Raw genomic sequence first — 26,424 nt, 5'->3', positions numbered from 1 at the left:
GGATGGATGCTCTTCTAAGTCTCCAGGGAGTTAGACCAAAAGACCTGTGTTTCAGATGGAAATTGTTAGTGTCTAAGTGAAGAGCTGGGCATGCTCCATATTGTTAGACTCTACAAAACATACATAGACACTGCCACTTAGCAGTAAAGAAATTGGGAGATTTATTGAAGAACTGACTAAATACCACACCTCCTCCTTTGCTGCAGCATCTAAGCAAAGAAACTGCTGTACCATATCAGGTGAAAGAAAGACTTTTAGGTTCTTGCAGCTTGCATCTGCAACCACTCAAACTATTGGATGGATATCAGTTGCTCCCTTCCATGCTTTTGAAGGGGAATAGCACTGACCACAGCAGAAATACTAAGGAAATTTTAGTGAAGTGTAAAGTATGTTTCAAGCAGCTCTTTTGCTACTGCTTTACCAAGTTATCCACAAGACCCCACATATCCCATAAGAATGGAGAGGTCTGTTAAAACAAAAAAGGCACAGTGCTTTTGGAGGATGCACCTACCTTGAGCTGCTGGACAGCATCATCTTTTAGAGAAGTGAAATAATCTAAACCTCGTAAACAGTAGAATAAGTTTGTAACTATTTTAAGTTGAAGCTGTCTTTGAGCCCTTTTTTTTTTTTTTAATTCTAAAGCAGGATTATGAGGATAGCTTCCTAAAAGGGAAATGAAATCAGAGCAGTTTATCCTACCGACCTTAATGGAGTACAATAGGGCAGGTCAGTGTGGAAATGATCTGGCTTTAGAGAGATGCTGATTGCTTTAAGTGTCTAACATGCATGTTTAACTTACATTTGGAAAAATATTTGTCATATAGAATAAAAATAAGGTATTTTAAAAACTGAAATTGTGAATACAGACTTTTAGGTGAAAGGCTTTGAAAAGCCAAATACTAATTGTTCCTGAAAGTTTCAGAAAGTGTGGTTAATTCATTTTGTCTCATATTCAGATTTAGGCCTATTTGTTTTTTGTAGCTGTACCTGATGAAATTCGTTCGTCATTTCAACATCAGACAGCCATGCAGTGTCAACTGTGGGAAAACTGCCGAGTAATAAAGGACCTCTTTCTCTTTAATTTTTATAGTCTAAGCCTGATTTTCTAAAGCCACAGAGTTGTTTAACATGTTCCTGCCGTAGCTTGTCATCACAGGCTCTGTGAAAGAGGGCTCTAGCTCTATCATCACAAAATTGGTCTTTTTATACTCAGCTGTGTATAAAAAGTCATGAATGCTCCAGCCAGGAATTGCGTTAATCTCATCACTTGGATCTGAAATTTTCTGGCCTGGTACCAGACCAACAAAAATAAACAAATGTTATGACTGGTGACCTGAATACTGACAACCTGCCTTTGCAGAAAATGTCATTGAGTAACCAAGGTGTCAGGACTGCAAACACTGTTTTCCTTAACCTACCAAAGTCATGACTGAAAGCCTCAGAGAGAGGGAGGTAAAGCATGGTCTTTAAAACCAGTTTGTGCTGTTATATAGCTGTGAGTGACCTATGAGTGACTGTAATTCATAAAGCTTCTAATTTAATGTTAAATTGTTAGAAAAATCAGTATCCAGTCCTGTCCTCTGCCCAGCACACACAGAACAGCATGGAAGTTATTTGGCAATGTGAAGTGGAAATTAACACTGTGGAAGAGTTTGGTGCTGGTGGCTGCCCTGTTGCTGCTCTCTGCCTGCCCTTTCTGGTGTTAAAACACCTGATTGGTGCCACACTCTCTGTGAGGGAGAGGACACTCTGAAGCTTTTATCAAGTAAAGCTGTTGGATACTGTTCAAGTCCTTTGAAGCTGTACAAGAATTTTGGCAGGAATGCATCAGTGCATCTTAAAATGAACAATTGTATTCATATTTTGGTCTTTCCATTATCTGTTTGGCTCGTCCTATTTCTGGTCTAAGATTATGGAACAAGTGGGTCTGAAATATCTAGACTTCCTCATGGAGATTTGCCACTGAAGCAGTTCCACTGACAGGGCAGCTACAGCGTTATCTGAGTGACGGTTGTTTAAACATTACCTTGTACTACCAAGGTTTCTCTCTGCAACAGTTATAACATAGACCTTGCTTATGGAAAGAGGGAAACTCACAGCTTTCCTTCCACCAGACTTTTGTTGTATCCCATTAGTATTCTTTATAGGGAAGGCTGAAGCCAGTGCAGAATGAAAGCATTTTGAAATGTCTGCATTTGTGTAGTATCTAAGGCACATCTCCCCAGAAAGTCAGTCTAGGGCTAAGCTGAGATAAATTTTTTTCATCTTAAAATAATGTTAATAGAAGATGAATGTGGCCTTAAAAGAAAACAAACCAGGTTGCAGAAACACAAATCTAATTTTAAGGCACTCTTCCCTCTCTGCCCACAAAAGAAAAAGGTAGGTGGGGTGGGGGGAGGAGAGGAAGGAGGAAAAAGCTCAATCTCCATTTATATGACACCTGTATGTATATACATGTGTATATATAGCTACGTGTGTATGTGTATATACGTTGTTGGCACATTATATTTTAATTGTAAGGTATCTTTTTTGTTTTGCAAGGAAATTGGATATAGCAATTCCTCAACTATGGCACATGCTCAAGCATCTATAGATGTACCCATATGATTATAGATAAGCTCAATGTATTAATGTTATAATTATATTGGAATAGGCATATATAGATTAAAAAATACAATTAATATAATGTTATGTGTAACCTCTTAATATGACCTCTTTTTGTGACACCCTTATGGGTGGGTATTCATGCAAAGACTTGTCAAAAAATAGGCAAGGTTCCTGTTATGGTTCCTCATCTGAAAAATTCTTCTGGAATGATAGAAAAGACAGGCATGTTGCACAACTTGTCCACCTTATTTTATAGCAATTAGTCACGTCAAAGAAATTTACACAGCCAGGCCACCAAAGCTTAATTCAAAACTTCAAAAGCGGAAGTTGATGTTTCTGGTGTGTAGCTTTGTATTTCTCTGTACTGTTGATAATCTTTTGCATTGCTCTGTATTGACTCCCGTCTGTTCCTTGTTTTTTATGTGTGTACTCTCTCCTAATTTCTGTCTTATTTTTTTGTTCCCATTCATATGCGCCTGTCCACTTCCCTCTTCCGTTTCCTCCGTGTAGAGTCATATCCTCCATTAATACGTGATTGCTGGGGATCATGAAATGAGGTTTTTCTCATTCCCTCACCTGACTCCATTTCTTTCTAATCTGGGGCTTTCTTCTAGTTTAAGGTGGCCAAAGTGAAGAGAGTCAAGTGGTAGTCAGGCCAGAAACAGTGTTGCATAGCTGTTTGTGCTTCCCAGTACCATTTTCTTTTCTTTCTTAGGTGGTCGTCTTGGGTATGAGGGTTGTAGTATGCAGGCAGTCTTTGCAATGGATGTTGATTTTTGCACTGTTGGTTATATGGGCTGCTAATAAACCTACACAGGTCAGTTAAATTTAAACTAATGCTAGTTAGTATCTCCTTTTATCTCTGCGGGAAAATGAATACTTCTTTACAGGTATAAATATGCTTTGTGATAAACTTTCACATTTTTTGGCATCAATAAGAAAATTAAGATGGTGTGTTACAGAAATTGTCTGTGTCCTGTCCTGTAACGCTCTTCCATATATGCAGTTATCAACAAAACAGCAATCTTTGATTCAGTCAGTGTATTCACTGTTAGTCATCACAAAGGCCTGTCAAGGGTATTACAGAAGCAGGAAACCTGATGTTTAAACAGTTGATCTAGAACTCTTTTCTCCTCTTTCTACCTTAGGAATGGCTTAATTCAAATAGTTCAAGTTTTCTTTGGTAGTATAAGCAATAAGATTTTATTTTTAAAAGTTTCTGTTGTCGTAATCACTCATTCTATGGTTAATTCGTAGCATTGTTGACTAAAAGGGGTGTATTTAAATTTTGTAGTTCTTGTACAGCTTCAGCTGACTCTGAGAGGATGGCCAAGCTTTAACTTCACTGTGAAATTGTTTGCTGAGCCACCAAGTAAATCAAATAACTGGTTAAAAATTCAAATGGTATAGCCCTGAATGCATGAAGTACAGCAGTGTGCCTTTTATGTTGTGCCTCCGCTTTAGGGGAGGTTTAGGTTGGATGTTAGGAAAAATCTCTTCACTGAAAGAGTGGTCAGGCATTGGAAGAGGCTGCCCAGAGAGGTGGTGGAGTCACCATCCCTGGAGGTGTTCAAAAAGCATGTAGATGTAGCACTTCAGGGCACAGTTTTGGGGGCATGGGGGTGTTGGGTTGATGGTTGGACTTGATCTTAGAGGTCTTTTCCAACCTTAATGATTCTATGGAAGTATCTACAGGCTCAGATGACTCACGCAATTGTGTTGCTTTTACTCTGCAAATGGACAGTAGTTTCTTTCAGATTTATTGATAGCAATCCATTTTTTAGAGCAAAGATTTTTAATAGGGAAAAGCCCAAATCAAAGTGAGAAGGTGAAGAAAAGTGAGGGAGACATTTAGGCTAATTATGTGAATAGCCATTTGAATGTGTAATAGTTGATTTATGAGTGTAGTTAACTCTGAAATTTTACAAGGTCTGTGTGGTAAACCACATGACCATTTGATATTTTTTTAAATCATGACTGTTGTCTTCACTAGTATTTTCAAAAAGACTGAATACTTACTGCTCTGAACGCCTGCAAAAGTACATACAGTGTTTCATTTCGTGGAAGTCTCTTGTGGAGGGACTTATTGTATTTGGATGAGTGTAAATAAATATATCTTGCAACAAGGCCTGTTCTAAATGTCTTACAAGCAGAGTCAAAGCGTAGGAATGAATTTGTGATGTAGGAGCAGGGGCTAATGCTGAGATTTACTTACCTTATATAGGAGCTATCAAACATCTGTTCTGCTGGAGCAACATTAATTCCCATTGAGCTGGTCGAGATTCAGACTGCTGAACTGCAAATAACTCTCCCTCCATAGCAATACTTGGAGACATTTGAGAAGCGTTAATCTCTCACCTCTGAGAAGGAAGTTCACTTTCTGGAAATTTGTGTATTAAAGAGTATGCCAGTATTTTTGTAGTTTGTTAGCTAAGTTTCCCTCTAGTATGAACCTCATCTTCTAGTAATTGTTAAACCTGGAAATATTAATAGCAGACTGTACTTTAAAAAAATGCTGAAGCTTATGATCCATGGATTTGCAGTAGACCTTTTCCTATGATTTATAGTGTGTACTCAGTTTCATGTTTTCTTGTATCCTTTCTGGCTCATTTTGATTCCCAAAATAGGATATAACAGCCAAAAAAAATTTGCATCGCTATAAAACTGCTCTTAGCAGGGCCAATGCTTAGAGTTTATGAATTAGGAAATCTGACAATGTGTGTATTCACAGCAGGTTTTTTTTCCAGCCACAGCCTGTATTTCACATTCAGTCAATAGTTGTAGGTCATGTGTCCTGGTAAAAAAGGCAGTTCATCGTCCTCATAGTTTTTGCTACTAACATGCTAGTTGTGATAATCTCAGGTTTATCTGTGAGCCATACATACTTGCTTGTGTTCGCAACTTTTAGTTTCACCTAGTGTTCTGCAGAACTCTTCTGGAAATTAGTACTTGTTGCATAGTAGCATCATTCCTGAACTGTCTCACTGCCTTGAAAACTTACTTCTTCTGTAACTTTGTTATGTAGCAAGAGCTGCTTCTAGTTGCTTCTTGAAGTGAGAGGACCATCAATTTGTAATGAAGTATTAACTAGTTAATCTAATGTGGCCTTTCAATATATAAGAGGCTTATAAGAAAGGTGGAGGGGAAACTTTTTACCAAGGCCTGTAGTGACAGGATGAGGGGTGATGGTTTTAAACTGAAAGACAGTAGGTTTAGGCTGGACCTAAGGAAGAAATTTCTTATGGTGAGGGTGGTGAGACACTGGAATGGGCTGCTCAGAGAAGTGGATGCCCCATCGTTGGAAATATTCAAGGTCAGGTTGGATGGGGCTTAGAGCAACCTGATCTAGAGGAAGATGTCCCTGCCTTCAGCGACAGGGTTGGATCAGGTGATCTTTAAAGGTGCCTTCCAACCCAAACCATTCTATGATTCTATGATCTACTTGGCAGAGTTAGTTACTGGCCAAGAACATCTTAGCTACTTGCTAAAATGAGTATCATTGTTCCAGTTAAGTAGTCTTCTCATTATCATTCAGTTTTTAATATCTCCTGGTGTATTGTACCATGTAGCTGTTAAAAGTACATTATACTTTGTGGACATTTGACTTGTATATAGGGTAGAGATAATTTTCACTCCTTTTCCTTCCACAGCAGTAGAATAAATAAGGTCTGTTATTGCTGAATACTAATCCTACCTTAAAGGCCACAGAATAATGTGTGACTGGTTTTGAAAATGTTAGATCTTTGTAGAGCAATACTTCTAACTCCTTTTCCGCCCAGCGACTTGGTGTATCAGTGCCTTATCTTGTTTTTCTTTTTTTTAATCTGTGTAAACGCTAAACTGTTTATATTCTTCCCATGACATTTTTTTGTAACTGCTATCATAGATGGAAGAGGAAGAACAGTAAACAGATAACACAAGTCCATTTAGATGTTGATGGCTCACAGGGATGATGGATTGCAATGAAAGGGAGAAAAGCAAAGCAAATGCCAAAGCACACAAAGCAACACAAAATACATGCCTAAGAGGGAATAGTGTTTGATTATGATTCTGAATTTTAGTAACAACCTGTATCGTTAGCATGCTTGCCTACAGGCCACAGACGAAACCTTATTATGCTTGCATCCTCTTTCTAGGTAGTATCACTGTTGAGCCAAAATCTAATTTCTTCCATCCAGGTTTCTCTTACCTCAGAATTGCATATTGCTTTTGTATGATGAAGACACACTGTATCACAATATTCCTCGTTTATAGAACCTGTGGAAATAGTTTCAGACATGGATAAAACTGATCATTGATTAAATTTAAGCTAATAGGGGGGAAAAAAAAGAAATAAAAATCCAAAACCAAGAGAAGGAATATATTCATTGCTCTACACTCCCATTTCATCAGTGTGAGATAACAGTATTCTCGTCATGCTGGTTTTAATGAATTGCATTCCATTTCAGTACTCCAAGCTGTTCTAGGCCATCAAATGACACATCTGTGGAACTACTGTATGGCTAAATGGACAGGAATAGTGAACCAAGGATTGTCAGGTGAGCTTGTATAACTTTACCATAGTGTAAGAGATCAGCTGGTCAGCAGTGATAGCTTGTCAGCTTTATTTTTGGTTTTATTTTACTGTATACCTCTTTATTGTGCTTCACATTGCCTTCCTACCATCCAGGAGCTTTATTAATCTGTTGATCTTCTTTTAGAGAAGTGAACAAATGTTCATCGTAAGACAGCTTGCCAAACCATGAAGTTGTGTTTTTAGTGACGTAGCTAGTCCTTCAGAGCAGTGACAGCAGCATGCTGAGCTCAACTTTAAATATTGACTGCTTCTCTTTTGCTCTGTATGAACTGACAAAATGTCTTCAAATTCTATTTTATGTCTTTCCTACTCTGTGAAGCAATACGGTCCCAAAGCTGTGGGATAATTCACCCTGTAAATAAAAAAGCTTCTGTAACAAATGGTCATTGTGATTGAGGTGGGAGAGTTGGTCTTAGCTATATGTAATCCTAAAAATTTAGCTGGACCGTTGCAGGGAAAAGTAATGCCTGTTTTTTGTCATGCATCATGTTTAAACAGCAAATGTGTGACTAAAGATGGTTGTGAGGAAAAATTGGTCTCTTGGCACTGTTACAACAGTTTAGTTTCTTGTATTTCTGAGATTTTAAGGTCTTCCAGCTAGCAGATCTTTATAACGGTGTCACATTGCCATAAAAGTATTTGCCTTCCTTTGCTACAAGAGCAATCCAAAGTCTTCGGTGGCTTGATGTGAGTGTACTGACATTCATGGGATGAGCTGGTTAATCGTTTTTCTTTATTTGAATGGTTAAATAAATGGAAACATATTGTACAAAATTGTTCTTTTTATTATTCCCAGTATCAGTAGAGTGTGTGGTGACTTTAAACCATTTACAGTCAGTTTAATATTCTACTGCAGGCACCTTTGAATTTAAGCCAACAGTGATTCCAGAGGCTGCTCAAGGATTAGAGGTGAGATTACGTGATTGCATCTGCAGCCAGGTCACATGCCAGGCATGTTTACAAGGCTATAATTGGGTACAGATGCCTATTAAATAGTAGGTATGTATGGGGTGGGATGTTAAAAAACATGGTTTTGCTTAGTTAATCCTTTGTGCAAAGCAACTCCATTTGAGTCATCCTCTTCTCATTTCATGGTTTTATACAAGCCTATTTACAAAAATGTTGCTATTTAACAGCTTTTCTGTCGTATGTTTGCAGTCATTGTAGGAAGCACCACAGTAATTATAAACCTTAACATCTGCCTGTGTATTGAAATACAGAAGTGGAATTGGGATGTGATCATGTAGTAATGTTAACTTTGGCTGAAATAGTATTTATTTGTTAAAACCACAGCGTTAGGTAAAAACCAAAAGATATTAATACCTTGTCTAATAAAGTGCCTTCTAAATCTGTTGGCTGAGCTAATTCCCTTCTTGTCTTCCCATGTTTTACTATTGGCATGCAGTGTATGAGGGTATTCTTGCCTTTGGAAGGGTGTAACCAATGCGTCAATGGAGATGTAGAAGGTGTATCAGTGGTGAAGAGCTGGATGCCTATAATCAGTTGGTCGGTCACAGTTTTCAGAAAGAATTTTTGTAGAGAACAGTATTGCATAGACTGTGGGGAAGTGACATGGAGTTCGAAGTGCAGGTTCAGTTCTGACCTCTTGCTGGTGGCATACCTTCTGAGCTCTGCTGACAATCAGCTTTCTTGCAGTGCCGCAGCCATGTTCTCTAACTTCAGTATTGGCAGCCCTTGGCAAAATCTCCATCCTGACATAGTGCTGTTCATACAATAACAGCTTTGGTTCTTTTGTTCTAAGCCTGCTTCAGGTGAAGGTGCATTTTTGTTACGGCTTTAACTGATCACTTGGCATACCTGTGCTGAAAAGAGGGAGGTGTTGTTCCTGGTCCTGTATCCCTTTCCCCTTTTTACCCTTTTTTTCTTCCTTTTCACAGTGATGTGATCCTCAGTGGGTCATGCGTTGTACAGGGTAAGCTTATGAAACCAGCAAAAAGTTTTTTTTTTTTAAACGTTGTTTTAGCAGGTGGTGTTAGTTCAGCTGAGTTGACCGAAGTAAGAAGAATGGTCGAGAAAGCTGTTCAGTTGTGTATGAGTTGTAACTCACTAAAACTTATCTCACAGCTTTTTCGTGCTGCCTCATATGCAGTAAATCTTGGCATCCTTGGAGGACTGTAGCCAAATCTCTGTGACTCTGAAGGCAGTAGAAGTTTGTCCACACATATTCTAGAAGGTAAATTGACATCTGTCCCCTAAGCAGCCCTTACTTATAGGGTAACTTCATTCAAGAAACTGTAACAAGTATGTAATTTGCTGAATAGTTTTCAATTTATATGCATGTAAATGTAAATAAAAACTTCTAAATCCTTTCCCAGTAAGACAGTAAGACTTAACTTGCCCAAATGTATTTCTTTATTCCCAGATAATAAGTGCTTTGGACTAGTTGCTGAATTTGAGTGCTGAAGCTGGAATAGGTGATGCTCTACTTTTGAGAGAGGTGGAGAGTTTTCACTGTCTTTCTTGGCCCATAGGGCTTAATAAAGATACTTCTAGTAAGTAGGCTAATCTTTTAAATGCAGCTTAAATTTTTGTTTGTGTTATAACAGCACAATGAAATAATTTTCACGGTTGGAAAAATAATAGATTACTTGGAGGATCTGTTATGTGCTGGCAAAAGAGGACACTGTAGTTCAATACCTGGATGACTTTTTTGGTAGGATTATTTCCATATAAGAAGGCGTCTTGAATTTAGGAATCTAGTAGAAATTAATCATGAAATGTGAACTTCCTATTAAATGTTGTTAATAAGCAACTCATTTTCCCAATTACATATAAAAAAGTTGTGATCTGTAACTTTTTTTACTTTCTAAGATGTGTACTCTGATTTTGCTACATACTTCAGTATTATTACTTTGTAGAGCAAGTCTAGTAACATGAGGTTTTTTGTGCTTTGAGCATGGATGGTCTGTGTTCTTCTAAAACTTTTCTAAAAGCTTTTCAGACTAGAGCAGATCTTTTCGAAAAAGATGGAATAACTTATTCTTGAGATCAACTTCAGCAAAATAAATGGGAAAATAAATGAGTAGGAAAAATGCAATGACAAAACTGAAAAAAATAATTTTAAAAACTGTAGCTAACATGGCCAAACTGAGAGAAATGTCTCGTGGATTGAAAATACCTCAAAAGGAATATGATTCGTAAGATGCACTCACAAATTCTTTTCCTTTAATAAATTAATATAGAACAAAAGATTTAAAATGTCACTCAGATTTGGAACTCATGCTGTGCAGCTAGTTAGTCTAGCATGGCTTTGAAAATAAAATGGCATGTTTTAGTAAAGCAATTACAAAGCACTGTTAAGCTTTTATTATTGTTCTTCCATTTAAATTATTTTTCTTTTGGACGTGATTTACCCTGCCAGTTTGGGTAAAAGTAAAATTCTGTACTGATGTAGGTTAATGAAACTGAATTTTAGAATTTCCTATCTTTTTCTGCTTCCTCAGTTCCTGTCCTCACTCTTCACAGTTCTCCCTCTATTCACTACCAGAAAAATAAGGAAAGTTCCAGTTCACGGAAGGTGTTCAGATTGTTATTGCTCTTCTGTATGGCTCAGAACAGGGATAAAGTTCTGAGTAGCACTGATATCATTGTTACTCAGAAGTTTTATGCCTAAATGCTAGTAGCAAATATAAACAGGAGTGAGTTGTTGGTGTTGGCAAATGATATTTAAACATGTAAAAATTAGGAATGACTGTCATGAGTTTGGATTGTATAACTGTTTATTGGGTTTGCTACTTCATATTTATTGCAAATGAGTTTAAATGTCTCTAAAGTCAAAGTTGCCTTTGCCTGTAGAGATGTTATATATGTTAACTTTTCCTTTTACCTTACTGATTTGTGTTAATATTAATTTTGTTCTTTCTGTTCTGAAGACTTAGTAATTAAGATGTTGATATTGTTTTACTGTTCACCTAAATTTCATGGTATCTTCATACTCCGGTTCCTGCAATGTTTAGACAGAATAGAGCATCCAGCTTTGCTAGCTTTCCCTGAACACTTTTCTACCTCTTGTCTAAAAGCCTGTCAGTCCATTGCAAGTGTTTGAAGTAATTGCCCTATGAGTGCATAAGTAAAAAATTCCTACTGCATTTATGAATCTGAAGGCCAAAATTTACCTTCAACACTTTGGTCAGAGGAGAACAAGTAGGAAAAAAATAGATTAATTTACAAATATTGTGTTGAGTTCATGTGAATGCCATTCAAGAAATCCACTTTTTGTCTGTAGGTGTCAGCATGCATTTGATTAGAAGTCAAGGCAATAAATTTAAGAATTACATTTCTGTAGTGTTTAGAGGAAAAAATGAGGTTCTTTGCCCAACTGTACTTAGATCCATCTGTGTGTTTTCATCCTTGTAATCTAAAGATTATTTAAATCTTTGAAGATGAAAGAATTTACATATCATGTATTAGAAGCAGGATGTCTTTGAGGTGTTGCTTTTATAAACTAATTTGTTTATTGCTGTGTTTTGTCTTGTTGTGGTTTTTCTTTTATCCTTCAAGGCCCAGCTGTTGTTGTTATAAAACTCTTAACAATTAACTTTAAATTCAGGAGGCCTGAGAAACTGTCTTGCAGGTAACCTGTTTTCGGGAAATTCACTCAGGAATTATTTTAGTTGCTGCATACATTGTAAGTGCATAAGTGCACACCAGTACATAATTTATAAACTTCCAGGTAGGACGTATTGTCCTAATTTATTTTTCAGTTGGATCTCATTACTGATGATTCATGTATCTTCGTTTTGGTGATCTAATGCTTCAGAAATAACAGTAGTGAAATGGATTTCCTTCCATATATATATATGAACACATCTGTGGGGAGTATCAAGACTATAGTAGTTCTACTTTTTTATTAATTCTTTTAGCAAAGAGGCATCAGTTGATTGATGGAACTGTTGACTATTAACTTGCAAGGTACACAAATGGCTTAAGGAAAGAAGATTAAATTTAAGATACTGTTTTCCTGTACATATAATTTAGGCACATAAAAAGTGTGAAAAACTGATTAGTGTACTTGTTTAGGACTTGAGTCATGCTTTGTATAATCCCCAAGATTCACTAGAGACTAGAGGTCATCTCTGTGTGTTAACACAGCAGAACCAATTCTGGCACAGCATCCTTTGTTTCTGCCCTTAGAACTGCCGTGTATGTAGCAATGTTAATTTATTCCATCCTCATGAAATAATTTTCAACTAGAGTTTGGGTATCCTCAACTCATTTTTGAAAGTTACAGGTGAAGTGGCTTGCCTTCATTATGACTTTGGGTTGTTTTTTGATGTGTACTGCTCTGCAAACTTTCAGTAATGATAAGGTTGGTAGTGTAGTGCACCTTGCCATGTCCCTTAGCCTGTGCCTGCCGTGAAAGAAAGAAGCTTTGAAGGATTGCTTTCTTAACCTCCTGTTTCTCAGTAGGAGCTCATGTTGTCTAAGCACCTTAGCTGTGTAGTCTGTGCTGTAAATCCTTGGCTCTCTGAACAACTTGCTTCTCCACCTGCCTGGTGCTGTGGAGCAACACGGGAAGCAAGTACTGTATTCCAGCCAGTTTGTGCCTGCTTAGAGTGGAAAACATGCCATCAGCTGTAGGCAGGTCAAGCAGAACAGGCAGGACAAAATGCTGGGCTCCTAGATATGGCAGTAGTGAATTTTGTAGTATTGGCTGAAAAAGAACAAATTTCCACAGTAGTGTAGCCATGGAATCCAAGGAGTTCTGAATGATTGTGTGTTCGTGCTTCTCAAGACAATTATTTTGGGTTTCTTGCAGACTTTTCAAGGCTATCTGGGTAACCGTAAAGGCTAGAAGCTTCAGCTCTTCAAAATGAGAATGAAAATTTCTGTTATCCATTATTTGTGTTTAGAAGAGAACTCTGATAAAATTCATAGTTGGCCAATAACTGCCAATTACTTTGACTGTTACACCTCTACTCACCACATGTAATCAGGAAGTGTTTAGAAAAACATCAAAGAAATTATTAATTTAGATTATTATAAAAGTATTGTAGAAAAACATTTTATGTGTTGATGATGGATCTTCAGTCTGCTCGCTCATGTTACACTTGACTTTGCATTTGGAGAAGTGATGCAAAGGCTTTAGCATGTGCAAATGAAATTCTTAAAATTGTTATCTTCTATTTCACATTTTCAGATACTGTCATTATTACTCCACAGGGGTTTTAACTGCAATTTATTCTGGTAGGGTACTCCTCCATTACTGCACTTCATCCGCTGCCTCTTGGGAAAAGGAGAGTTGTCTAGAACCACACAGAACTCGATTGTTGTCAAGCTTTCTTTGAGAATTCTTGTGGTGGTCTGCCTTTCAGAGTATGATGTTTGTTTGTCATTTATGAAAAGAAGTTTTATAAAAGATCCCCTACTGTGAGTGTAGATACAAAGTTTCAGCTGGCTTTTGTAGTCAGTGGAAACTTGTTTTCCTTTAAAATAAAAGGAGTCTGCAGCATTACTGCAGTGGACAGAACTGCATTGTGATTATACAATGCAAGCTTATTGTAGTGCTTCTTAAATCACAGCAGGGTAATTCACATATCTCGCTGTCCTTTCAACCTGTCTCATTTATCTTGAAAGAGTGACAGATATTGGATACTACAATATATCAGATATGACAGAGAGCCACCTTTTCTGTCAGCATATGTGTTATTTAACGAATGCTAATGTCAATTAAGAGCTGTCCACATACAAGGTATCCAGACAGTGGAGCGGACTTGAGTTCTGGTTTTGTGGTGGTGGTTATTGTTTTGCCCCTTTTCAGAGAAAGGAAGTACTGTTTAGCAAGAGGTGAAAAAAGGAAGGCATGGTTATTGAATATTAAAAATAATTTTTTTAAAAAAGGCAAAGCTTTTTCTACCCTGAAGCTGATGTTTTATATTTCTTTGAATGTATGTGTTCTATTTTCTTGCCTATGAAAACTAAGAGACATTCTTAGGAAAGATACAGGAAACTTGCAGGTTTTTAGTGCATTAAGGTATGTGTATGTTTGTGCTGATCTGTGGTACTGCTCACTGCTCCATACTGCCGTTAGAAGTTCAGCTTACAAGTGAAAGCTGACTGGAATACCTATACTATGTGCTACCCACCATTGCACTGAGGTTGAGAAAAGCATGATTTAAACTTGGGACTTTGAGTAGCTAATATGTTACTTGAGCACCAGCTCTGCTGGTATCTGACCTTCACTTCCATTTTTGAACACAGCACTACATTCTCTGCAGTTACGAATTCAACGGAGTGGTGACATTGGAAAGGCGCTTGAAGCTTAGCAATAATAGGTGTGTTACAGGGGCTATGTCATGCACCACCTTCACTCAAAGTCTTCATGAATCTTTACTTAAGGCTTAACTACCTGTTGATTACTGCTGTGATCATGAGCCACAAGTGAAAAAACCATTTAACTCAGGCGGTATTTGCCTTCTAGTAGTCCTTGGTTATCGAAGTTCAGATAGAATCTTTGTGTTGTGGAATACAAGAATCCTAAAATGGGTAGAGGGTTTTTTTGTCATTAATCATGTTAGTGTGAATATAATCGGTGCTTTCCAAACTCTTAGAGATGCTTATCATAATCCTAAAAAGTAGGCTTTAAATTCTGTTTAACTCTTGTTGTGTTTCACAAAAATTGCTTCCAACTTCTTGGATTTGTGGTGATATAAAGTTTAAGCCCTATTACTAGAGGAGTATTTTTGGATAATTGTGCTACTTCGTTTTCCAGCCTGTTATTTCTAGCATGTTGTAAATAACAAAGACATGCATGCTTTGTGATAATTTCAGACTTCTCTACAAGCTGTTCAGAATTTCACTGGGAGTAAATATGTAACAATTCCATTTTATGCAGGTCAGACTAATTTAAGTTATGCCTATGTGGTACCACAATGGGACTGTGTAAAGAACTGAACTAGCACATACCAGTGAAACGTCATGTAGACGTAGCTGTGATATGTTAAGTGTTTTAATACTAGAATTTGAGACATGATGATTCCCACTCTTTTGTTTAAGCCATTGTCTCTCTTGGTATCTAGATCTAAAAATGTCATATAGTAATTCTTTTACACATGCAGCTGGGGAAGGAGGAAGAGTTGTTGTGACGGCTTGAAAGATAATTGATTTTCTTTCTTACAGAAAATGCCAGAACCCTCAGAAGACCATAATCATTGGAAGGCCTGTTGACTTCCGTTTTTTGGTAATCTGGAACATCATCAATCTGGCATGGCGCAGGGCAGTCAACAACTCGACATGCAGGTACTCCATGATCTCCGACAACGTTTCCCTGAGATACCTGAAGGGGTGGTATCTCAGTGCATGCTTCAGGTATGGCAAAGGGTTTTTAAGACTCTGTGTATTTCATTCTTCCAGTTTGAAAATTCTTTTTAGTAGTATACATGGAGCATAGATTTTCATTCTTCTGGTTTTATTTTGAAAGGGTGGAAGACTCCATTACTTGCATTTTGTCCTGTCTTCTACGTACAAAGACTTTTATCATTCTTCACTCAATGTTTGTGGGGGTTTTTTCTCTGACTGTTCTTCCTTGTCTATGCGACCTGTGGCTGTGTGCATACAGGGAATAAGGAAAGTGGCTAATGGGATTATTATTGATGATGGCTACATAAATAACGTACATATACTGGAGGAGATTTCAGCAAACAATGACGCATTCTTCCAAGATAAGGAATCTAAAGGTTTTCTGTCTTCATGGCATCTTTTTGCCACAGCTGTCCAAAGGTTTATTTTTACTTCTCTGTTTCCAAGTCAGGTGGCAGTTATTCTTTTTTTTTATTTTTTTCTTTCCTCCTTTCCACTTCTTCCTTCCACCTTGATCTAAAATCACATATTGGAAATGATAGTAAGTGACCACACATAATCGTTTTTCAAAGTCGTGGTCATCTGGGAACACCTTCTGTTGATAGGAAAATTCAAGAGTGGAATAGAAACATGTAAGATCTGTTTTGGCCTTCTGTGGCTATGGCTAAGGTGGAACCTTGTGTGATAAACTGTTGCATAGGATAGCAGCAAAGCTGTATATGCATCCTACCTGTCCCTGGCAGAAGAGAGGAAGTTTACTTATAACTGTGGCTGTAATTTTTGCATTTTGTGTCTTCTAAACCATACAAATACAAATTAATTGCTTTCAGACAAATGTAAAGCGGGGGAAGTCCTGCAATATAAAGCTTTACTTATCCGGACAGTCATCTCTTCTGTACTGTTAAGTATATGACCCTTTTAATGAACTATGTTTAAGTCATGGACATCTTCAAAATGATAAAATTAAAGAATCCCTAATGCTGCAGAAGCATATGGTGTTCTGTATGTATAATACGGTGTTCTAGATAGCTAGTTAACATTACATTGCAAATATCTGTCATTTTTTAAGCATAGAATTTGTTTCCAAACCCACTCTATATTTGTTCGAAGAGCTGGTTTCCATTGACCTATTGCAATACATGCACTAGATTTAAGCCAGTGTGAGTTTTGGACCTATGAAAAATTGAGGGTCCATTGAGATCACAAAGAGATTCCATACCCTGAGAAAATCAGATTAGAGCTTGTCCTACCTATGTTCTTTCTACCTCCACTCTGATGAAGTGGTCTAAGGAAGCTGAGGACTCTCTTTATGAAGTCCACAAGCCACTTACCATCTAAACCGGTAGCAGTTAACTTTTTTGAGACTGCTGTCTTGGCACTGTGGTGCTGGTTATTACTACAAGGTCTGGTTCCCACGTGTTCTAGTTTTATATTTTTCTGTGATACATCTGGATATTTTCACTGATCATTGGGGTTTAAGAAGGGGAATTTGGCATGAAGGGGAAGTAGTCAGGGAGAAGTATCCATAGAGTGAGAGCCATACATGTGTTGGACTCTTCTGTCATCTGTCACATTCAGTAGTAAGTCTTCATCTGAGAAGATGCTGAATATGTCTGTCTGATAGTGAAATAATACGAAATTTTCAGAAAGTCATCCTCACTTTAGTGTTAAGACTGACTAGATATCAGTCCTTTAGAGAAGAAATGTAACTGATTTTTCAGCCAACTGGATAGGTTGTGGAAAATTGTATCACAAGGCCACATGAGTATTAATATGTATACTAACTTTCTATAGTGATAATGTTTGAAATAGAAGCGAAACCATTATTAATATATATTCCTTAGTCTGGCAATCTTAGCACACTAAGGAAGGTAGGGATGTATGTGTGTATATGTAAATATGTATCCACTTGTTCTGGAAGGAACACCTGTATGTCACAGAAGGTACCAGTCTTGGATCACCTGTAACAAAGTTAGGGTGCTGAGGGCCAGATGTACTTGAACTTAAAGTGAATCGTTTTTTTCTTTAACTACTGTTTAATTTAAAAACTGAACCACACCTGATATAGGTTGTTATATGAGAAACTGGGGAATAAAAATAAATGCACAACGTAGAATGCATTCTAGTGGTTTTAGTCTTTTGGAAAAGTTATCATTCATGTCATTCTTCTAATAAGACTAGATTAAACTGAAATGAGTGGATAGGGGAAGAAGGGAAGGGGAATTCCCCATTATACTTTTGATTTGATTCATAATTTATTGTCTGTATAATTGCAGCTGCTGGCACCACAGAACAAATCAAATATTTAGAGGGGTTATTTGGTTTCCTCACTCATGTATGAATAAACCCTTTTTTTTAGCCTTGAGCCTGAAATTCTTAAAGGCAGTTGAGATTATGTAAGAATTGTAAGGTGCTTTGTGGAATTGCCAGTGCTTTTTCAAGCAATACTTATTCAGACTCCATTTTTAAGGCACTAAATTCTGTTCTACCAAGAGAAGCTGGTGTAAAATGTTGGGCTTTTAAACTTTCAGGTAAAGAGTAAAATAAAGGTGAAAACAGTAAACGCTCATGTAAACATTAAAATATCATCCGCATTTTTATTTCAACTTCCCAGAGTTTGCAATTTTGATCTAGTTTAATTTCATTTGTGTTGTTATTAGAAGTAGTTAATTGTACATCCCTGTTCCTTGCAGAAGATGCCAGGAGTTCTAACGATTGCTTTCCCCAAAGCTGGGCTTTTTTTTTTAATATGTCATACTGTAGCTAGTGTTACCATAGCATTTTGCTAGATGCAATGTGAGCTATGTACTCTTTGCATACTATGACCTAGTAGGTATTACCTTCATTTCAAAATTCATGTCTGTGAAGCGTTGTCCCTAGTTATGTTCAAGCTAGGCCTGATTGCAGCTTCAGTTGAATGCTGGTTGAACGCTGAGCAGTGGCTTTTTCTTTTGCTACTTGGCAATAATAGGTGTCCATTCTTACTCCTAGAACAACAACAACCTAGATGCCTGTTGTCGAGCCCTCGCACAGGAGAGCAACAAATACTTATATATGGAGTACCATAGCCCTGATGACACCAGAATGAATAGAAATAGCCTTTTGCACATTAATCTGGGTATTCATCCTCATACCAGCTATCATGGAGGGGATGGAGCTCAACTTAATGGTGGTCGTACACTGGTACACAGTTCAAGCGATGGACATATAGATCCGCAACGCACAGCAGGTAAACAGCTGATATGCTTAGTTCAAGAACCACATTCTGCTCCAGCTGTTGTGGCAGCTTCTCCTAGTTACAATCCATTTTTCATGAATGACCAGAATAGAAATGCAGCTACTCCTCCTCCACAGCCACCTCCACAGCCATCTTCCATACAACCAGGAATGAACACGTCTGCTATGCAAGGCCCTCCTCCCACGTATATGCACATACCTCGGTACAGTACAAATCCCATTACTGTTACAGTATCGCAAAACCTCCCCTCTGGACAGAGTGTACCCAGAGCTCTACAAATTCTTCCACAGATTCCAAGCAATCTTTATGGGACTCCTGGCTCTATTTATATACGACAGACATCTCAAAGTTCTTCAGGACGACAGACTCCTCAAAATACACAGTGGCATTCGTCGCCACAGGGCCCAGTTCCACATTATACTCCCCGTCCTTTACCTGTGTATCCGCATCAACAGAACTACCAACCTTCTCAGTATTCTCCTAAACAACCCCAGATCCCTCAGTCAGCTTTTCGATCACCACCGGCATCCCAGTGTCCCTCTCCCTTTGGCTCTCCTCAACACCAAGTTCAACCTCCTCAGTTGGGTCATCAGAGTTCACATGTTTTCATGCCTCCTAGTCCTTCAACTGTCCCACCCCATCCGTATCAGCAAGCATCCCAGACTTTTCAAAAACAAGGCGGTCATTCTGTGTCGTATCTTCCTCCTTTTGCTGGACCTAGTTTATCCAAAGGTTCCATGAATAAAATAGAAATTACAGTTGAGCCACCACAAAGACCTGGGACTGCAATGAACCGAAGTCCTTCACCAATAAGTAATCAACCGTCTCAACGAAACCAGCACCCGCTGTATGCAGCCACTACTCCTCCTTCAAGCTCTCCGTCAAGAGGTATGTCGGGTCAACCCAAACCTCCGTTTAGCGTTAATCCGGTATATATTACCTACACTCAACCAACTGGACCTACAGGTGCACCAACACAGTCTCCTCGGGTAATGGTATCTCAGCCAAACCCAACCATTTTTAAAATCACAGTAGGTCGAGCACCGACTGAGAATCTTTTAAATTTAGTGGACCAAGAAGAGCGTTCTGCAGCACCAGAACCTATTCAGCCTATTTCTGTAATCCCAGGATCTGGAGGAGAAAAAGGAAGCCATAAATATCAGAGGAGTTCTAGTTCTGGATCAGACGACTATGCTTACACTCAAGGTAAATGTTTCGCCCTGCAAATTGTATTACTGTAAAATGCATTTTCAGCTTGATTTTGCTACTTACTAAGCGAGAGTTTTTGAACCTGTATAGAGAAGAATAGAAATTGCACCAGAAATCATCTAATGGGACAGTTTGTTCTGATCTTTAAAAAATTTTGCCAGACTCCAGTCTAATATATAAAGAATTTCTGAGGTTCTGAAAGTTGCTATGCTTTTGATGTTAGGGGAATTCCTTAAAAGAAAACACTGCGGCTGACAAGAGAAAGTGGTTTCTTCATATACTGTGCGTCCAGTTTGTAAACTCTGTGATGAACTACTGTTGCAAATTTACATGTGGATTTTATGATTTTTTTGTATTTGCTCTGTACTTGGGTACACTACTTTCTGCAGGGAATTTGAATCCAATTTATTTGGTTTAGATTGAAGAGTATTAAGTGAAAGAGGAGGGAGAGGTAGGATTGCAGCTAATGTTACTTTGGGTTTCAATACAAACGGTATTTTGTTTTGAAAGGTATTAAAATAATTATTTTTAAGAACTTAATCAAAACTTCACTTCTTCCACTTAGAGTTTTCAAAGAGGAGGAAGAGATTGGCAGACAAATTTTAGGACATGTGTTCTGTGGCATTAGGGACAGAATAGGTAGTCTTAATGCCATGTAAAAATGAAGAATTAAGTAATTTAGTAAAACAAAAAAAAAGTGAAATTTAACCTTTAGCTGAAAACTGCTTTTCTCAGAGTAATTTGCTTTATTGATTTGAAACATTTAAAATTGAGCAACTGAATCAGTCTGCAAGCATTCAGACTAATCATTTGGGGTAATGACAGAATGATAATCAGTGTCAGTTATTTAAAGAATGTGCTTTGTTTCTGGATTTGTGTTTGGAAGAGAGAGTCTATTCCTCCATTGCTGCTTCTAGCCTTCCTTTCACTTTAGAGAGCTGAAATAACAGTTATAATGCTGCCCTGTAGTTCTTGATTTCTTATTTCGCTTTGTGTCTTTTGAACTATTCTAACTCAGAAACAAAGAGCTGTTCTGTACCTGGTAGAACCAATTAGAAGTGTTATTTAGAGAGAATGAACACTAGTAGGTCTGTAATTGCTAGGCCATTTGCTTTGTTTGGTAGTGCTGCTATTACAGCTTCATTAAAGATCATCAGTTACGTGAGAAAACTGTAAGTAGTTTCACATACCTGAGAAAAACATATTCTGAAATACAGAAATCTGGTTTTGCCTTTGTATCTTTGACTAGATTTGTGTATTTGGAAAACAAAACCAACAAAACTAAATCTGCTTTTGTGGCAATACCTACTACGGCTGGGGCTTTATTGTAGCCTTTGGTATTCCTGCACTCTGAACTCCTGATAGAAAGAAACTGTAGAAGAATAAACATTACATTCTCTACTACCACAAAGGAGTCCTAAAGAAAAGTATATTTAACAGCTTAATACAGGGAACAAGTTTATTTTTCTTTTGAATATAAAACGTGAAAAGTGTTAGCAAAAATCTGTTCTAGTGTCTGTACTTCCACTTCTACTTTTCAGTGTGAGTCATGTTTGAGTTGTACTAGAGGATAATGCAAAGCTATGTAATGCAGTCATATCAGATGGTAAGTTGGAGGAGTCACGCAAAGGCAAGGTTTGATAGTGAAAAATTGTAATGCCCGGTATCTGTACTTTTATTTTTTATTCTTTAGTTTCGTGATCTCTTAAACTCTACTTGGATGAGTTATGCTACTTCAAAAAGTAGAGAACAGTTTCGTTCAGTAATACTGGTGCCTGTATTATAAAAACATGTTATTTTTGGATGTGATTTTCAGTGTTTATTCTTTAGCCGTGGATTAGTGGATCCATACAAAATCCAAAGTATAGTGCTACATTTTTGCACAGAATACTGACATCTGATAAACACTCTCATTTTCATGCTCCTGGCTTTTTTTTTCTGTCCTCCCCAGTAAGCTGTGTCATATTGTTGCTTATTTTTCTAACTTTTTTTTTAGCTAGTGTGCAAATATTTTTGAGATACTATGTGGTTTTTCTTTGCCTGTGTTGGATAAGGGTGAAGAAAAGGGCAGGCACTGGCTGGTGCTTTGTATGAAATATCATTTTGCAGATTCTACAACGTCTTCATACATTTGAACAGTTTGCTGGAATATTGTTATATGATTGGTGTGCTTGTCTGAATACCCACAGCAAATTTCTCTTATTTTTGTCTGTCCTAGTAGATTTCCATCAGGGAAAAACAGCCAGATCAGGAAGTGCTAAGCATCACCCTAATTAACTTGGCCAGTTTTGCATCATGATGAAATACTGAGAAACACTTTTCCTGCAGAAACGGAATATTATTTTCTGGCTAGTCAAAAATCCTTTCTTTGGCCGCTCTGGGAGCCCAGCATCAGCTTGTGACTGGGTCATGAATTTTAGTACCATGAGAAATGATTAACAACAGAGAGAGGTTAGAGGACAGCACATCAGGTCTATTGTAGAATTCAAGACTTTGAAGCAACTGAGCTGTCCTCACTTCTTATTTTCTGGATTCTCTAGTCTGTTTTATTGAAGTCTATAGTTTTGCCTTCGAACACTAGGAAACTTATTGTATTGAGAATTACAGTACTCTCTGAAAAGTTAAGACTACTTAAAGTTGTTACAGCATAATGTGTAATAGCAGTGAAGAAAACAATTCAGGACTGACATTTGGCTAATGTCTCAAGGCTAGCGTGCCAGCTGCTATTGAGCAGCAGATAGGAAGTCTGTGTTACCTTCTGACCTTACCTCTGGTTTTTTGTTGTGTGTGGGGTTTTTTTTTGTCAGTACAGTTAATACTGTATAACTGTATAACTAGGTGGCTGTTTCATCCTGAGAAGCTGTCTCCTTGTACAGGTGCCTTTGTATTTTTGAGACGAGAAAGACCAAATGCAAAAAAAGAAGCTTTGACCAAAATGGTAATATCAACTTCAAGTTACCGTCTAAAAACGTGTCTTTATTCTGGAAGAACTTTGTCTAAATTGTAGTTCATTTGGCATGAAAGCATCTTCACACTGGTATTTGGCTGCATGTTTACGATCACTTTTTTTTTCCCAGAAAGGTCACTCATGAATCTTACGCTTAAGTTAAGAATTCAGTTTTCTAGGTTTTTGTCTGTTAGTAACTGTTTCTTTCATATAAAACATTAGCCTTGCTGTTACACCAGCGAGCAAGGATGGAGAGATTAGCAAAGGAACTGAAGCTGGAGAAAGAAGAGCTTGAACGCCTGAAAGCCGAAGTCAATGGTATGGAGCATGATCTAATGCAGAGGCGGCTTCGAAGAGTTAGCTGTACAACTGCAATTCCAACAGTAAGCAATTTGTTAGTATTTTAATTCAAGATACAAATTTATTTTTTAAGTTTTCATGAACTAAAGTAGTATACAAAAAATATCTTGGGGGATAAAATCTTCAATCTTTGGACAGGATTTTTGGTAAGTTCTTGGCTTGCCAATAAGCCAGCTCTTAAATTATAAGAAACAGATAGGTGTCCAGCTTTCTTAATGTTCTCAACAGAATTTCTAAAACTTGTATACGTGTGCTTTTCTGGAGCACAGGACTCGATAGATAGTTACTTTCCTAACAACTTTTAAAAGTGCATGTCCACGTCTATTTAAAGAGCCTGAGCCATATACAGCTTGGTGGTCACGCAACAAGGTTTCACTCTTTTTTCTTTTTTTTTTTTTGGTTAAAGGTATTTTGTTATATTGAAGTATTTTGTTTTTTGAGTAGTTGCATCTCCTAGGCAATCCGTTTCCCATGTGGTACGTGCAGGATATGCCAAGTAACTTTTCAGTGGTGGTGTTGGCTCAAATCGTTGGCACCTTCCTCTGCTGTTTTCCTTGTTGATTCTCCTGTGTGACTTCTACCTGCAAGTGACTCTAGCCCAAACATCCTATGGCTCTGATAATTCATCTGACTGAAAAATAGCTTCCACTTTGTGCAGTTGTTAACGAAATCAGTTCAGACTTACTCACTGTGTTGACATAACCAACAGTATGAAGTTTAACAAGGGCAACTGCTGGGTTTTTGCATGCCCTGGATGGCCAGGGGAGGTTTAGGTTGGACATTAGGAAAAGATTCTTTCCCCAGAGGGTAGTGGAGCACTGGAACAGGCTCCCCAGGGAGGCAGTCACGGTTCCAAGCCTGATGCTATTCAAGAAGCACTTGGACAGCACCTGCAGAGATACAGTGTGAATTTTGGGGTTGTCCTGTGCAGGGACAGGAGTTGGACTCAACGATTCTGTGGGTCCCTTCCAACTTGGGACGTTCTATGATTCTGTGAAACAATGCACACAGATTGGAAGGCATAGTAAGGGCTGTTAACTGCTTACTTAGTATAGTTACTGTATGTCTTACCTCTCTCAGGGCAGCATTTGGCAGGTGTGTTTCTGGGAGGAATACAGAGGTGTTATGTGAGTGTGCAAGGATGAGGTTAGGAGAGCCAAAGCCCAACTGGAGTTGAATCTGGCATGGGATGTCAAAGAAAAGAAGGGCTTCTGCTGGTACGTAAGTGACAAAAGGAAGGCTAGCGAAAATGTGGGCCCATTGCTCAACAAAACCTGGTTACACAGCATGTGGAAAAGGCTGAGATACTGAATGCCTTGTTTGCCTCAGTCTTTACAGGCCTTCAGAAATCCCGAGTCCCAGAGGTCCTGGGAAAAGTCTGAAGCAAGGAAGGTGTACCCTCGGTGGAAGAGGATTAGGTCAGCAAAGCAGACATACATGAGTTCATGGTCCTGGATGGGATGCACCCAACAAGTGCTGAGGGAGCTGGCAGATATCATTGCAAGGCCACTCTAGATAATCTTTGATAGATTATGGTGTTTGGGAGAAGTGTCTGAAGACTAGAGGAGTGCAAATGTCACTCCTGTCTTCAAGAAGGAGAACCCAGGGAACCACAGGCTGGTCATGGGACCTTGATCCATGGGAAGGTGATGGAGCAGCTAATACTGGAGACCATTTCCAGGCACATGAAAGACAAAAAAGTCAGCAGCAGCAGTCAGCATGGATTCACCAAGGGGAAGCCAAGTTTGACCAATTTAATAAATTTCTAGGATGAAAAGACTGGCTTGGTAGATGAGGGGAGAGCAGTGGTTATTGTCTACCTAGACTTCAGTAAGTCTTTCAACATCCTGTAAGATCTTCATAGAGAAGCCGATGAAGTGTGGGCTGGATGAACAGACAGTGATGTGGATCAAAAACTGGCTGAACAGCCAGGCCAAGAGTGTGGTAATCAGTGGCACAAAGTCTGGTTGGAGGCCAGTGACTAGTGGTATACTGCAGCGGTCAGTACTGGATCTGATTCCATTTAACATCTCCCTTAATGATGTGGATGACAGGGCAGAGTGTACCCTCGACAACTTTGCTGATGGCACAAAACTGGGAGAGTTGTGCTGTTGTTCAGAAGAACCTCAACAAGCTGGAGAAATGGGCTGGTAGGAACCTCATGCCATTCAGCAAGGGGCAGTACTAAGTCCTGCACTTAGGCAGAAACAACCCCATGCACCAGTATAAGCTGGGGCCAGCCAGCTGGAAAGCAATTTTGCAGAAAAGGCCCTGGTGGCCCTCGTGGAGACCAAGCTGAATACGGGGCATCAATGTGGCAAAGAAGGTTAGTGGTATCCTGGGCTGCATTAAGAGTGTTGCCAGCAAGGGGAGGGAGGTTACCTCCCCTTTGTTCAGCACAGGTGAGTCCACACTTGGCGTATGGTGTCCAGGAGTGGGCTCCTCAGTACAAAAGAGAGACATGGTCATACTGGAGAGTCCAATGAAGGGCTACAAGGATGAAGAAGGGACTGGAGCATCTCTCCTGTAAGAACAGGCTGAGAGAGCTGGGACTGTTCAGCCTGGAGAAGAGAAGGCTCAGGTGAAATCTTATCAATGTCTATAAATACCTGAAGGGAGGGTGCAAAGAAGACAGAGGCAGGCTCTTTGTCACTGGGCACCAGTGACAGCACCAGAGGCAATGAGCACAAACTGAAACACAGGAGAGTGTGTGTCCTCTGAACTTCAGGAATCACTTTTTTTATTGTGTGGTTGACTGAGCACTGGCACAGATTTCCCAGAGTGGTTGTGAATTCTTCATCCTTGGGGATATTCAAAAGCTGTTTGCTGTCTGGACAGAGGGGTTGGACCAGATGACTTTCAGAGGTCCCCTCCAACCTCAAACATTCTGATTTTGTGACTCTGATGCTGGAATTGTATCCTAGGATAGGATAGTTATTCCTACATGCGTGTTAATAATCACTGCTGCTAGCATTAAGAACACTTTGTATTCCAGTAACTTGGTGTTTCTTAATGATATGTAAATATATGGACTTAAATAACTGCTTTTTCTGTTAAGAATAATTACTGTCTTGCAGCATTGCACAATTTAAATATACTGGGCTAGAAGGTTTGGCATGTTTGAGCTCCTTGTGTGATGCAAATAAACTTCTGATCTTATCTGGTTAT

The 26,424-nt window shown here is 38.6% G+C and overlaps 1 protein-coding gene across 6 annotated transcripts in view; it reads left to right on the top strand.

Moving 5' to 3' along the window:
• The window catches only part of TAB3 (TGF-beta activated kinase 1 (MAP3K7) binding protein 3), a 49,308-nt gene that overhangs the window by 13,040 nt on the left and 9,844 nt on the right, over positions 1–26,424 (top strand). The window contains exons 2-6 of one of the 6 annotated variants that reach the window (XM_075097710.1): positions 7,056–7,145; positions 15,323–15,511; positions 18,494–19,628; positions 19,869–19,946; positions 23,119–23,279. In XM_075097710.1, coding sequence (XP_074953811.1) covers positions 15,410–15,511; positions 18,494–19,628; positions 19,869–19,946; positions 23,119–23,279 — 1,476 coding nt within the window. In that variant the 5' untranslated portion in view covers positions 7,056–7,145; positions 15,323–15,409. Of the gene's footprint in view, positions 1–7,055; positions 7,146–8,039; positions 8,093–9,268; positions 9,378–15,322; positions 15,512–18,493; positions 19,947–23,118; positions 23,280–26,424 lie in introns of those variants that run through there. The other 5 variants (XM_075097701.1, XM_075097675.1, XM_075097665.1 and 2 more) reach the window with 5 other exon arrangements.

This window comes from Phalacrocorax aristotelis, chromosome 1 (genome assembly GCF_949628215.1).
Source record: "Phalacrocorax aristotelis chromosome 1, bGulAri2.1, whole genome shotgun sequence".
In the NCBI taxonomy this organism is placed as follows: Eukaryota; Metazoa; Chordata; class Aves; order Suliformes; family Phalacrocoracidae; genus Phalacrocorax; species Phalacrocorax aristotelis.
This window is presented reverse-complemented; position numbering and strand designations above follow the sequence as displayed.